This window comes from Magallana gigas, chromosome 9, assembly GCF_963853765.1.
Source record: "Magallana gigas chromosome 9, xbMagGiga1.1, whole genome shotgun sequence".
NCBI lineage: Eukaryota > Metazoa > Mollusca > Bivalvia > Ostreida > Ostreidae > Magallana > Magallana gigas.
In genome coordinates, this window is record NC_088861.1 from 11736333 (window position 1) to 11748605 (window position 12273).

Here is a 12273-nt window from a genome sequence, read left to right on the forward strand (position 1 = left end):
GTCACCTTATAGAGTAGCGCAGTGGGTTAGCCCTACTACCAATCTGTAAGTAGGGGTTTTGTTTTTTGTGTTTTTTTTGTTTTTTTTACATTTTACCTCTCTAAATATTTTCAAAAGTTATTTTTTGGGTTAGATTTTGTAAAATATAAGAATTCTAAAGTATTTATATTATTACAATATTATCAGCAGATTTCCCATACAACCTTAAAAAAATCAAAACGATTTATTGACATTAATGGTTACGATTTATAAGATATTAAAATCATGAATTTATAAACACCAAATTTTTAACTTTACTACAGTGCAGTGTTACTTGCAACCAAAACACAATTCTCACTTTCTCTTAAAAATATTCAAAATTCGTATAAAGTAGTTAGCATTCCACCTAAAGTTAGATATTTTCAATGCTCAAAAACATTTTTTGCGCCATTTGTTGAATTATAAGCGAGATACATAGGTCATAATTCTTTGTTGACTAAAGTGTAAACATTTTAGGCTTGTGCCCTTTTTTACTTTGAAAAGTAAAATTTCTTCAACAAAATCGAGACCTTGTATTATTTAAGCATTTAGCTCAGTAGAGCATTGATGCGGGGATTTACATTATATTATCATAGTGTAATTGCTCCCTTATTGGTGATTTTACCAGATACTAAGTAATTAAAAGCCATATATAATATGCATATTCTTTATTTCAAATCATTTTTGTTGAAACTTACATGAATTATTGACAAAGATAAAATGGTTTAATTCAGATGTTAAAAAGACTTTAACCAATTAAATTAATTTTTTTTTAATGTTTCAAATGGTTCATTTGCGCATTTTGAATAATTGGTCACGATTTGAATGTTGGAAGTCAAGTAGTACGAGAGATACAGAGGAAATAATTCATTGTTATGTGAACAAACCTGGAGTCTTACATTTGTTTACAAATACTTTAGATATGGATTTACCATTTTTTGGACAAAATGACTCGTGGCAAACAAGGTAAACTGATTCTAAGTGTTCAAAAAAAATATTATCAACCGAAGAAAGCAACATTTGATTGAAACTTATACTTATAAAACGCATCCAATGTATGTTTCCCAAACAGAGAATATTATATTTTGGCAAAGCATCGAAAATACCTATATTTTACTATTTACTATTCTAAACATTAAAAATGGAAAAACAATATTTTAAAACTCAGAGCTTAAATCGCTTCTACGTCATTTAACAAAAAATATATCTTGTGGCAAATACCAAAACAGATATTATTACTTGCCCACATACAGAATATTTATTTTTATATAAAAAGAAAAAACACAAATAACAAAGATGATTGATCAAGCCATTGAGTGCAAGATGTTTTCGTTTTTACAGGTAAATAATTATCAATGGCTTTTTGGGGTTTGATTTCCCTCCTAATGCTTTCCCAAGGCGACCGATAGCTTTTTGGATCTTTTTACCGTTTTTGCCGAATCTGCAAGAATTAGAAAGAAATTTTGGAAATGCGCAATGACATTAAACGTTTCTGTCTTTATAAGATGCAAAATACATCCTCCCCTATTAAAAAGAATAAAAGACCGTTAAACGTAAATATATTATCTACCTTTCAGTAAAAAGTGTAACAACCTCATTACGGCATTGCGGGTTCAATGGCAAAAAGATTCTGCTTCTGGACGATTTGGTACTGTCTTTTCGTCGTTGGGATATCTCCGAATCTGTATTAAAAAGTTACAAAGCACCATATCGTTGTAGACCTCTAATATTATATCTCCAATAAAAATTGCATTTACGCATGGAACTTTTTACTCTTCACGTTATTTTTTACTTGAAGAGTTTTTTCAGCTAGCGATAAACAAAACTACATATGTTTCGATACACTTAGAGTTTTAAAAAACCACAATGAAATATAGAACTTCTGTTGTCGGTGTGCTTTTATTCTAAAAGGGCATGATCACAATTTTGGTTAAACCTTATTTTTCTATTTTTATTGTTTAAAATGCTTAAGAAAAGTGTTTCTAATTATCAACAAAACTTTGAGTATCGTAAAACTAGAAGCAAAATAAAGAGCCCAAAATTCGTTGTCATATAAACAAGACTCATGCCCTTGTTTTGTTATCATTGTTTCAATAAATCGTTAAAGTTATTTTCAAGTCTCTCTCTCTCTCTCTCTCTCTCTCTCTCTCTCTCTCTCTCTCTCTCTCTCTCTCTCTCTCTCTCTCTCTCTCTCTCCTCTAATTCATTTTAAGCAGAAATAAATAATCCTATTCACTTTAGATCTAAAACAAAAAGTTTTGCTTCGAATTTCAAAACGTGAACAAAAACCTTGTTCACATTACAAAATATTATGAGCTCTATATCTCGCTTGTAACACGACGAATTACCCTCAAAATTTTGGGGGAATATTAGAAATTCCTTACTGAACCATTGGAAACATGCAAATCGGAAACATGATTTTTGACTAAAGTCGTGACTGTGTACTTTAAAGTAAACAGTTTTAATCTGTATACTTTGCTACATTTAACGTTTTGTTGTTCTGATACAAGGACGAGTTGTATACCATGGATATACTACATAATAATTAACATATAAGCGACCATAAAGCTAAAAGACAATGGTTTTGCACAAATTAAAGTTATTTTTAATGCTATAAACACGGGTTTGCAACTATTTAACGAATTGCTATATCTAGGATGCGATGAACAATGAATTGATATAACGTTTTAAAACTTACTATTTCCACATGCTGTTTTCACGTCCTTTTGTGTACATTGTCCTGTATGCCGTTTGTAAACTCCGTCTAAACAACAAACAAATAACATTGTAATCTATGGAAATCGTGCAGATGCATATATGTTTAATGATAACATTTATGACTAATTCATTTGACTATACAGTTACACTTAATACTTGGGATAAGTAACTTTTAACGAATTGAAAAATCTAAATACGACCATGCATTCCCCTTCCTTTTATCGTTAAGATGGCTTTTTTTAAATTCAAGAATTATATGTCTGACTCAATACATACCTGCACAACAGTCAACTTCCTCATTCTCTTGATATCTTTCGTGAACACCTGAACTTTTGCAGCAAATATGTGTTCTGTTACGCATAGTCTTTTTGGCAATTTCTAATGTGATAACAAACGATATATATACATTGCTTTAAATGAAAAAAACACACTGTGTAACTAGATATATATATATATATATATATATATATATATATATATATATATATATATATATATATATATATATATATATATATATATATATATATATATATATATATATATATATATATATATATATATATATAAGTGCTATGCTTTCAATAATCATTTTACCGTTATTTTTTTCAGCTTAAAAACATCTCATTTCGTTTACGGCAAATAATTGTAAAAGCCGTGCATTTCGTTTCTTACCCCCACAGCAGTCCATTTCCAGGCCTAGCTCAAATCTGTCTCGAACCCCTGCTTTTGGGCAGCAGATCTGTGTTGCTAGGTTAAACACTGCGTTTGTGATTTTACCATTTTTTTCATATACACACTTGCAATCTACAACTAAAAGGTTATAAAGTTATCGTATGTTTACAAGTAGTTCTTACTTGAAATTTTATCCCTTCTTCGAATTCTTTAACCACCTTTAGCAACAGCCGTTTTGCAAAAAAATGCAACAATCATCAAATGAAAAATGACCATCTTGAGGAGTGTTGACCTATCAAGTATTACTTCAAGCAAATGGTGCCAAGGCCCTTAGAAATTCACTATGGTCTCATTTCAGTCCAACATGCCTTTATAAGCTACAAGCTTCATTGAAGTGTCACTAGGGTGTCATCGTGAAATCCCCAGATTTATTTTTAATTTTGTTTCAAATTGCATCAGATCTTTAACCTTGTGTTATTCTTTCTATGCAACATATGTAACTATGTTTTTGTCAATCTTTAAGTAAATTTAGTTAAAACTGATAATTACGATTCCTGACAGAGTGGTTGTTTTAAAAAAAAATCCAGCAAACAGAAGAGTAGATATTATTTCAAAGAGGTCGAAACACATATTCTTTAAAAGTACAAACAAACGTAAACCAACGTATATTTCGATAAAATTAAAAACAATATCCACTTACAACAAATATTTGGGATTTAACAAAAGTAGGATTGCTGCTTTTGAAAACAGTTACAATATTTGTATGCGAGTTTGCCACGGACACAATTAAAATCACAAAGATGTGGTGTTCCTTTATTGAAAAAATCGCCGTTTCAACCTATTTTATTTGGCGAAGAATGATTTACCTGTTTCTAATATAAACGTGGCGTTCTAGTCTTTTTTGAATGATTTTTCTATTAATTAAAACAAGTTTCACTTTATTGTTTTCAAAATGCGTTATGTCTTTACTTTTCAATCTACTGCATGTATTAGTATCGCAAAATAATTTATGATTTTTTTAAATATAGAAAAGCAACATTAATAGAATCAAATACATTTAAAAGAATTCATATGGAATGATTTGATTGTAAAATTGAAGTATTTCTTTAACATTTCGGTAATTTAAAGCAATATGAGCTGTATTGTTTAGAATTTTATTTTGCTGCAAAAACCTGCTAGTATGATAAGTCTGCATATAACTTAAACTTTCACGATAAATAAGGTTTGAAAAAATCATTAATTTTTTTCAAAGGAAATACTTCTCTTCTAAGGAATATATTGCAAATCAATTTTTGTACAGGACGACAGTAATTCACTTTTGCACCAAATAAGGCTTCTTAGCGACCTTTTCCACAAAAATATGGCTAACAGAAATTTAAAAACCATGATTTTTTGTCATTTTAGTAGAAAAGAACATGTTAGTAAAAAAACAATTCAACATAAAAAATGCAGCTCATATTGCTTTAAAAATTAGGTGTCAGTAACGTGCCTAGTTTAATTCTTGTCCAAAGGAACGGTAAAAAGACCAAGTTAATAGACAAGCAAGGTTTTTATTCCTTTGTGTTCTTATATATTATCCTAAAGAGCAGCCAAAGGTTTACTACTTAGAGGAAGCGGAAAGGTAGTCTGTCTTGTCTGTAATTCACAATGTAGACAATGTATTATGTTGCATCATTTTCCACAACTGTTTGGTGTTTTTGTTCGATGCATAATGCATACCTTTTTTTCGGTGCACTATTTTGCTTCTTGTACGGTAACAACCGAGAAAATGATTGTTTTTGTGTCCCTTGATACAATAAAAGCACTAGAATTGCTTTAGTCTGAAGAATGATAGGAATTTAGTAAACATACTTTTGCATCTTATACTCATTTTTCTGCATTTTCATTCTTTAAACTATTCTTTTGGAATTCAGTTACATTTAAACGTATATGTAATCCATCCATCCATACAGTATTTTAAACTCAGGTGTAAAAAGGTCAGACGCGACCTATCTGACATTATTGTTGATTTTTTCCTATTTTTACAATGTGAATATTTCCGCTACGTATTTTCAAAATTATATTTTCATGTTTTATGATATTTTTCTTTTTGTATTCCATATTTTCATTTAAGAAAATATACTACTACTTAATCAATAAGTATACCATTGCATATATGCTGTTAAAAGAAAAATTCAAAGTATTCTCATTCAAAAACAGCCGGGCGGTACACCTTGAGTAATTGGGAATGAACATGTTTAAATGCAAGTAAAGAAGAAAAGAATTATCAAGGAGAATTGTGTCCTTTTGAATGAAAAAATGATAATAAACCGTGAACCATCTCAAAAATCCAGTAAACAAAATAAAATTCAAAGCAGAGCAGCACGAACCTCCAATTTGACAGAGGTAGGATTAGGTGCCTAGGAGGAGTGAACATCCTCTGCTGACAGGTCACACCCGTCGTGTGCTCTTTGTCGTAATCGGGGGAAAAATCGAAAAAGTCCGTAGACAATAAGGTGATTAATTATGGTCTAACAATTAGTATGAAAAACGTCAGAAAGCATGCGACCAAGTGGAAAATTGTATTTACTGACAAGGTCGTTGTATCGCGCGCGATCGACCATAGAACTTACGGAAAGATGACTTCAAGCGGCGAGACAGTTGATAGTCCTGTTTTATCAACGTGTTCGTCAGAAGCAAAATAAAGGTGAATTAAATCATGCAAAGACTTGGTAAAAATAACAATCATGTCATCTCCTATCTTTATTGAAACACAGAAATATTATCAACAACATCAACAATACCATAAAGAGCTGTTATCTAGCTAAGACCTACAAATATCTGATGTAGCTACAGACGTAACCAGGTTTTTATACATTACAATTTAGCTATAGCTGTGATTAAATTAAATATATAATTTATATGTATGCATAAGAAATAATGGCAAACGTTTCACACATAGAAATTTATATATCTTCTACATAGTTGTAAACCAGCTGACCAGGCATTGCTTCTCTGTTTTAATGCATCCTTCGATAGGAATACATATTTTTTGCACATTTTGGGATTTAAATACATTGTTTGTAAATATGACTCAGCAGTGTCAGACTATCTATCTGCCTATATTTACATTTTCAACTGTCTTTGTGATAACATTACAAATCAATTTTGAACCCTAAAACCCTAAAACCGAATAACATCAAAAAATATGAGTGACACAAAATGGGCGTGTCTTATAGCAAAACCGAAAAACGGTATTGGCTGCACGGCGCGCGTAGTAATACATTGCATGTGCTAAATAAAAAAAGTAGTGGTTTTGAAATGTTTTCTTTTCGCACACAAAATGAATGAAAATTAAAATGAGCATGTAAAGGTTACCATTACAATAAAATTTATAGAAAAATATCTTAATATGCAATTTAAATATTTTATATAAACGGCTCGTCTGCTGATGAATAGATTTCTTATAATGATCGTCTGCTGATCACTTCATTTTTTATTTCGATCGAATGCAGCCACCATGAACGACGATATATCAGATGCGGTAAAATATGGCGATTTTGAAGTATTTAGTGGGGATAATTATGAAGCCCTCCTGCCAGAATTAAAATTAGAAGGTTTTGATTCTGATTTTGACAATTTTCTATCCGAAATGGTCGTTTCGGACTTCGATATAACACCCAACAGGCATTTGCCGATTTGAAAAAATCCGATGATCCCGGGTTGCCAGCCCCAGAAACGCCAACAAGTACTCGTTTTGCCAAGCTTTCCGACGACGAAATTAAAGGATTTCAGGAACTCACACAATCAAAGGCTACAAAACAAAGCACCAAATGGGGTTTAAAGATTCTTACACGTACGCTTCTTTTTTTTAAAAAAGTGAATATTAGTAAGCAGCAATTAAACGCAAACAAAAACAGCCCATATTATGCAGTTACAGTTTTTTCTCAAATAACTGTCAAAACATGGATATCATTGTGCGTTTTCTATTACAGATTGGCATATTGAAACGTTTGGAGTCCCTCTAGATCTGGCTGAGATTTGCGAGGAGGATCTGGCGAAAAAACTCAGTCGCTTTTACTGTGAAGCAAAACCCCAAAACCCGAAAAAGGAGCATACCTCTCGAATATCATAAAAATACCATGAAAGCAATCAGAGCCGCCATAAACAGGCATTTATCCGACATCGGTCGAAATATAGACATTGTAAACGATAAAGCATTCAAAACTGCAAATAAAAGTTTGACCGGTCTCATGAAGCATAGAATGGTCACTGAAACTTCTCGCCCTACAACTCATAAGGAGATCATTCACAAATCAGATTTACAGAAAATTTCTGCTTACCTGGAGAGTGCATATTCTTCTCCAGTCAATCTGCGACTTGCAATGTGGTACATCATCGCGATACATTTTGTGTCTCGTGGTCTTGAATTCCATCATCAGCTTCGGGTAGATTCCTTCGATTTCAAAGTTGACGAAGAAGGCTCCATATATGCTTGTTTAAAGCATGAAACAAAACCAAAAAACTATCAAGGTGGCATTCACAAACTTGGAGCACTGAACAACAAAAGAATGTATGAAACTGGAAACGAAACTTGTCCTGTGAAGATGTTGAAGTTCTTCTTGTCTAAAACGGACCCAAATGCGTCTCATCTTTTCAATAAATGCGTTAAAGATGCCATTTCTTACCCGAAAGATTGCAACATATGGTACACAGCCGATCCCATGAAAAAGCGATCATAAGTTAATTTCCTTCCGGATATTTGCAAGGCCGCCGGGTGCAAACGTTACACAGCTCACTGTCTAAGAGCGACAGCAATTCAGGCCATGAACGACGCTGGATTTGAAGCAAGACACATCATGTACTTCTCCGGGCATCGCAACGAAGCTTCCATACGTAGCTATTATCGTGAACTGTCTTCTACCCCAAAAAAAGTGCGAGTGCAACTTTATCTACAATAACCACCGCAAGTGTCAAAATAAATGATCCATCTGAAGATTCATGTGTAATTTCCGGCCAACAATCACAGAATCTTCAAATCGTTCCCTATAATTCTGAAAATTCCAACTTACCTGTCAAAAATGAACTAAATTGTTCCACCATGTCCGACTCGAGCATTAAATCTGGAGTTTTGAATAACTCCCGCTTTGAGAACTGTTCCATTACCATCAAGTACAATCTCGACTGAGGTGTAGATCGACCGCCTTACCGCGCAGGAGGAAAGTACCTTCCGCTATCACGAAATAAACACTCTAGTTATTTACTATTTTGCAACTACACACATTTTTTTAAAAAATCAAATGATATTTGATTTGATATTTTGTTGTATCGACTTAATAAATTTGCAAATTTGACTCTTCAATACATGTCTGTGAGTTTTCATGTACAACACACGTGTGATGCAAGTGTCAAATGACGTATTCCTGGGGCGCCAGTGGGGTTTGCATAATTATACGAATTAAAACAACGGTAAAAATGTTATTATTATTAGATCTTTAATCGTGCACATTAGAAATAATATAAATATAAGTAATAAGGAATCATTCTTTGAATATTATGAGGTGATAATTTCGGTCGGAGCGTGGTCAAATCTATCATAAAGCCCTTCGGGCTTTATTTGATTTGACCACGCCCCGACCGAAATTATCACCTCATAATACTCAAAGAATGATTCCTTATTCCTTATTTAATTCAGTTGAAATTGAGTTTTACATGTAATTTAAGCCCCCCCCCCCCCCAAAAAAAGGAGAGATTTCATATAAATGAATGAAAACAGGTTAGTGAGTACATATATTACCATGAATGATCAAAACATGTACATTCTTTTTTCAACCGCAGTTTTTGAATGTTAAAAACCTTTCTAAATGCTAAAAAAAAACGTTGGATATATTTTAGTGTTTAATTATTTGGTAAAATGTTTAAAATCAAGATAAAATATACCGGTGATATCAGCCATCTGTAACGTCTTTTGCCTTGTTATTCAATGACAGTATTTTTTAAATTGAATATTGATTACTTTTTTTTTTACATTAATATTCTAAAGAAATTTACACTGGGATGCTAATTTCTAAATTCTCAAGATTTCATTGCTAAAAACACTGACTAAGTATATTTATGTCAACTTCACAACAGAAGATGCAGTATTAACTATCCATTTCAGTTTATGTATCTCAAACGGTGGCAGATGTTTTAGATTTAAACTTTGATAGATAAAGCAAGAACAATCTTTTACGATAGTTTAATTTATTTACAAAAAGATATGCCTATTATGTTTCACAAAACGAGAACAAGTTATTCAAAGACCAGGATATGAATCACATAATTCACCTTATTTTTTGTTGCACCCATGTAAAGCGACTATTAGTCTGCTTTTATTTTTAGAGACTAATGTTGATCGACGGTTACCCGAACTGGTGATCATATTCAGTGCTACATTAAAAATATGTGAACACTTCCACTGCTTATACACAATCACAATCTAATCCTAAACTTGTATGGAAAATGATATCAACTACGTTAGTAAGTTCTGATTTAAAACACTAAATTGAGGCAACTTTAAGTAAGCTTGCTGTAAATATATTTTTTGTTTGCATAAATTTAATAAGAATTGATGTGTTGTGACATCTTTCTATTAAAATCCAAAATACACAAAAGGAAAACTTGTCTCGAAAGACCACCAGTTTTCTTGAGTTACTCTTGAAGGCAGGGGTGGCTGTACTTAATATTATGTATATAAACTTTATCAAATCTTGGTATTGAGTCACTAGCTTCGGATGAAACTCTGTCACCCAGTCTTTACAAATATATGTTTGCCAAAAGTAATGAAAAGCTGACTGAAGAACATAACCTTGCCTTTCAACCACATTGGCAGTAAACATTTAGTTACATTTGAATTGACTGAGTCTAACAACATCATCGCTTCGCTCGCCCAGCGTTGAATAACGATCTAACGTTCGAGAATTTCTATTGTTGTCAAGTCGGTCACTTTTATTTCTTATTTTCATAAAGTTTACTATCATTGACCAATATTAATCATCAATGGCTTTACTTGCTTCGTTTTGCCCGACAAATTTTTTAAATATAACTGGTATAACTTTATATGCATGTTTTCACCTCGTGATGGAAAGAAAGAAAGATACCTGTTTGTTTGTTAGAAAATTAAAATCAGATCTACCTTTCTTCAAAAATTTATTTGTTTAGTGATTAACTATCATAAAAAAAAGAAATGTTCAGTTCATTTTAGCTTTCGAATAAGAATTATAGCATTCCCTACATTTTTAATTACATTCACAGATTATGGTTCCTTCGATTTCTTACGGAACTTGATCGTAGTTCATAGCTCTGTAGAAACTGACAGTACTGAAACCTACGCGCCCCGTTTATCGATTGCTCGAAACCTACAGCAACTTTAGGAAAAAAATCACGGACTGCACGAAATAATCATTAGGATGTCAGACTTAAATTCCTATACATGGCGATTTGGCTGGTTCTTTTAGCTAAAGTACTGATTTTTATTTTTTTAAAAAGTAATTTACTTAACCATACTTACTTTTTACTAAACTTAATTTTTCTATTAGTCAAAAAATGTAAATCTAAACAATCAATTGCATTCTTTTATGATTCATGCGGGTAATGAAGATAAAGATCAAAGCAGAAAAAAAAATACATAACCCGCTAACGCTTGCTATGTATTTATCTGTAATTACAAAAAAAAAGCATTTTTTTATCTATATAAAAGCTCGTCATCTCAAGGTAATTCATATTGTCTAAAACGGTCACGTCCATCAGAACTCCTATTATGTTTATTTACCCACAAATACTTGTGATACATGTATGTAGACTTCAAATGCATGGAAAGACTTTAAAATACATATTGTGAAAAATATTGAAGAAAAGGTTAAAGTAATTATATAAAATTGTTTTATTACCACTTAAAGGGAATAAAATAGGGTCCTGATTTCCCCCTACTTTTATTTGAGTGCGCGTTGTAAACTAAATTGTTTAATCTTTGTTTAGACACATCGCGTTGCTTCCCTGTGATAAATATTGCCTCTTTTCTGATCTACGGTAACTTTGTTATGGTTAATCTGATTAGTCATAAGGGTGAGTAATGTCCATCGACAATTTGAATTTATCACCTTACAGCAACAACCAAGTTGATTGAGTCATTCATGGCGCCATATACCAATTGCCCGTTTGAATGTTTATTAAATGCATTGAATCAGAAGGGGGAATTCAGGGTCAAAACCCAAAATACATTTTGTAGCTTGTAAAAGAGGAATTTAGGTAATTTATTGGACATTTTGAAGATACGCAGATTTTCTAGACTTAACTTTTTGAAAGACCGTGAGCTAGAAACTTTTATTTTCAATATGAATGACTCAACGTGTGACGTAAATAGCCTTCTATGATGCACTGGAACTCCCCATGTTGGTATTTCCAGTTACACTTAAAAGTTTAGTAAATAGGTTAAAGAAGAAGTAAGACATGCAGGTGCAAAAGAGCTGTGTAAAATTACCTTATTAAGACCGTGAGAATATCTTATACCATTTTGAATGTCTTAGAAAATTTTAAAAAAAAATTAAAAATACATGGCGAACTTGTTAAACTTCCCATTCAAGCTACGTTTTGTTTTGTTTTGTGTGTTCCTTTGGTCAATGATTTTTTTTAAATTTTTAATTTTTAATGCAAATGGGTGCCACCTAAAATATAAGTGATCTATACACGCGTTACAAATATTGTAATAATTGAAATAATGCTCTGTAGTATATGCATTGTGTGCAAATATACGATACTATGGTAACACATTGCGTTGTGTGCAAATATGCAATTATTAACCATCTAGCAAAATGTTTAACTTATAAATATGATGATGAACACCAA

The 12273-nt window shown here is 32.0% G+C and overlaps 1 protein-coding gene and 1 long non-coding RNA gene across 2 annotated transcripts; both read right to left on the reverse strand.

Annotated features, from left to right (window-relative positions):
• Nucleotides 1–1234: 1234 nt before the first annotated feature.
• LOC105335919 (uncharacterized) lies at nucleotides 1235–3769 on the reverse strand. Its single transcript, XM_066070518.1, has 6 exons — nucleotides 3630–3769; nucleotides 3412–3549; nucleotides 3013–3114; nucleotides 2717–2782; nucleotides 1589–1700; nucleotides 1235–1459 (listed from the first exon to the last, which is right to left on the reverse strand). The coding sequence occupies exons 1-6, from the start codon at nucleotides 3685–3687 to the stop codon at nucleotides 1354–1356; spliced, it is 582 nt and encodes a 193-aa protein (XP_065926590.1). The 5' UTR covers nucleotides 3688–3769; the 3' UTR covers nucleotides 1235–1353.
• Nucleotides 3770–7068: 3299 nt separating this feature from the next.
• Nucleotides 7069–9049, reverse strand: LOC136271805 (uncharacterized). Its single transcript, XR_010709799.1, has 3 exons — nucleotides 8079–9049; nucleotides 7734–7884; nucleotides 7069–7204 (listed from the first exon to the last, which is right to left on the reverse strand). It is a non-coding gene; the product is annotated as an uncharacterized lncRNA (long non-coding RNA).
• Between the last annotated feature and the right edge of the window lie 3224 nt (nucleotides 9050–12273).

What these genes read in the sequence shown, in the direction of transcription:
- LOC105335919 (XM_066070518.1), bottom strand. Translation starts at nt 3,687, where the DNA reads ATGGTCATTTTTCATTTGATGATTGTTGCATTTTTTTGCAAAACGGCT. An exon ending in GGAAGTTGACTGTTGTGCAG is followed by an intron (nt 2,783 to 3,012) that starts GTATGTATTGAG and finishes TTTGTTGTTTAG; the next exon opens with ACGGAGTTTACAAACGGCAT. An exon ending in GAAAACAGCATGTGGAAATA is followed by an intron (nt 1,701 to 2,716) that starts GTAAGTTTTAAA and finishes TTTTTAATACAG; the next exon opens with ATTCGGAGATATCCCAACGA.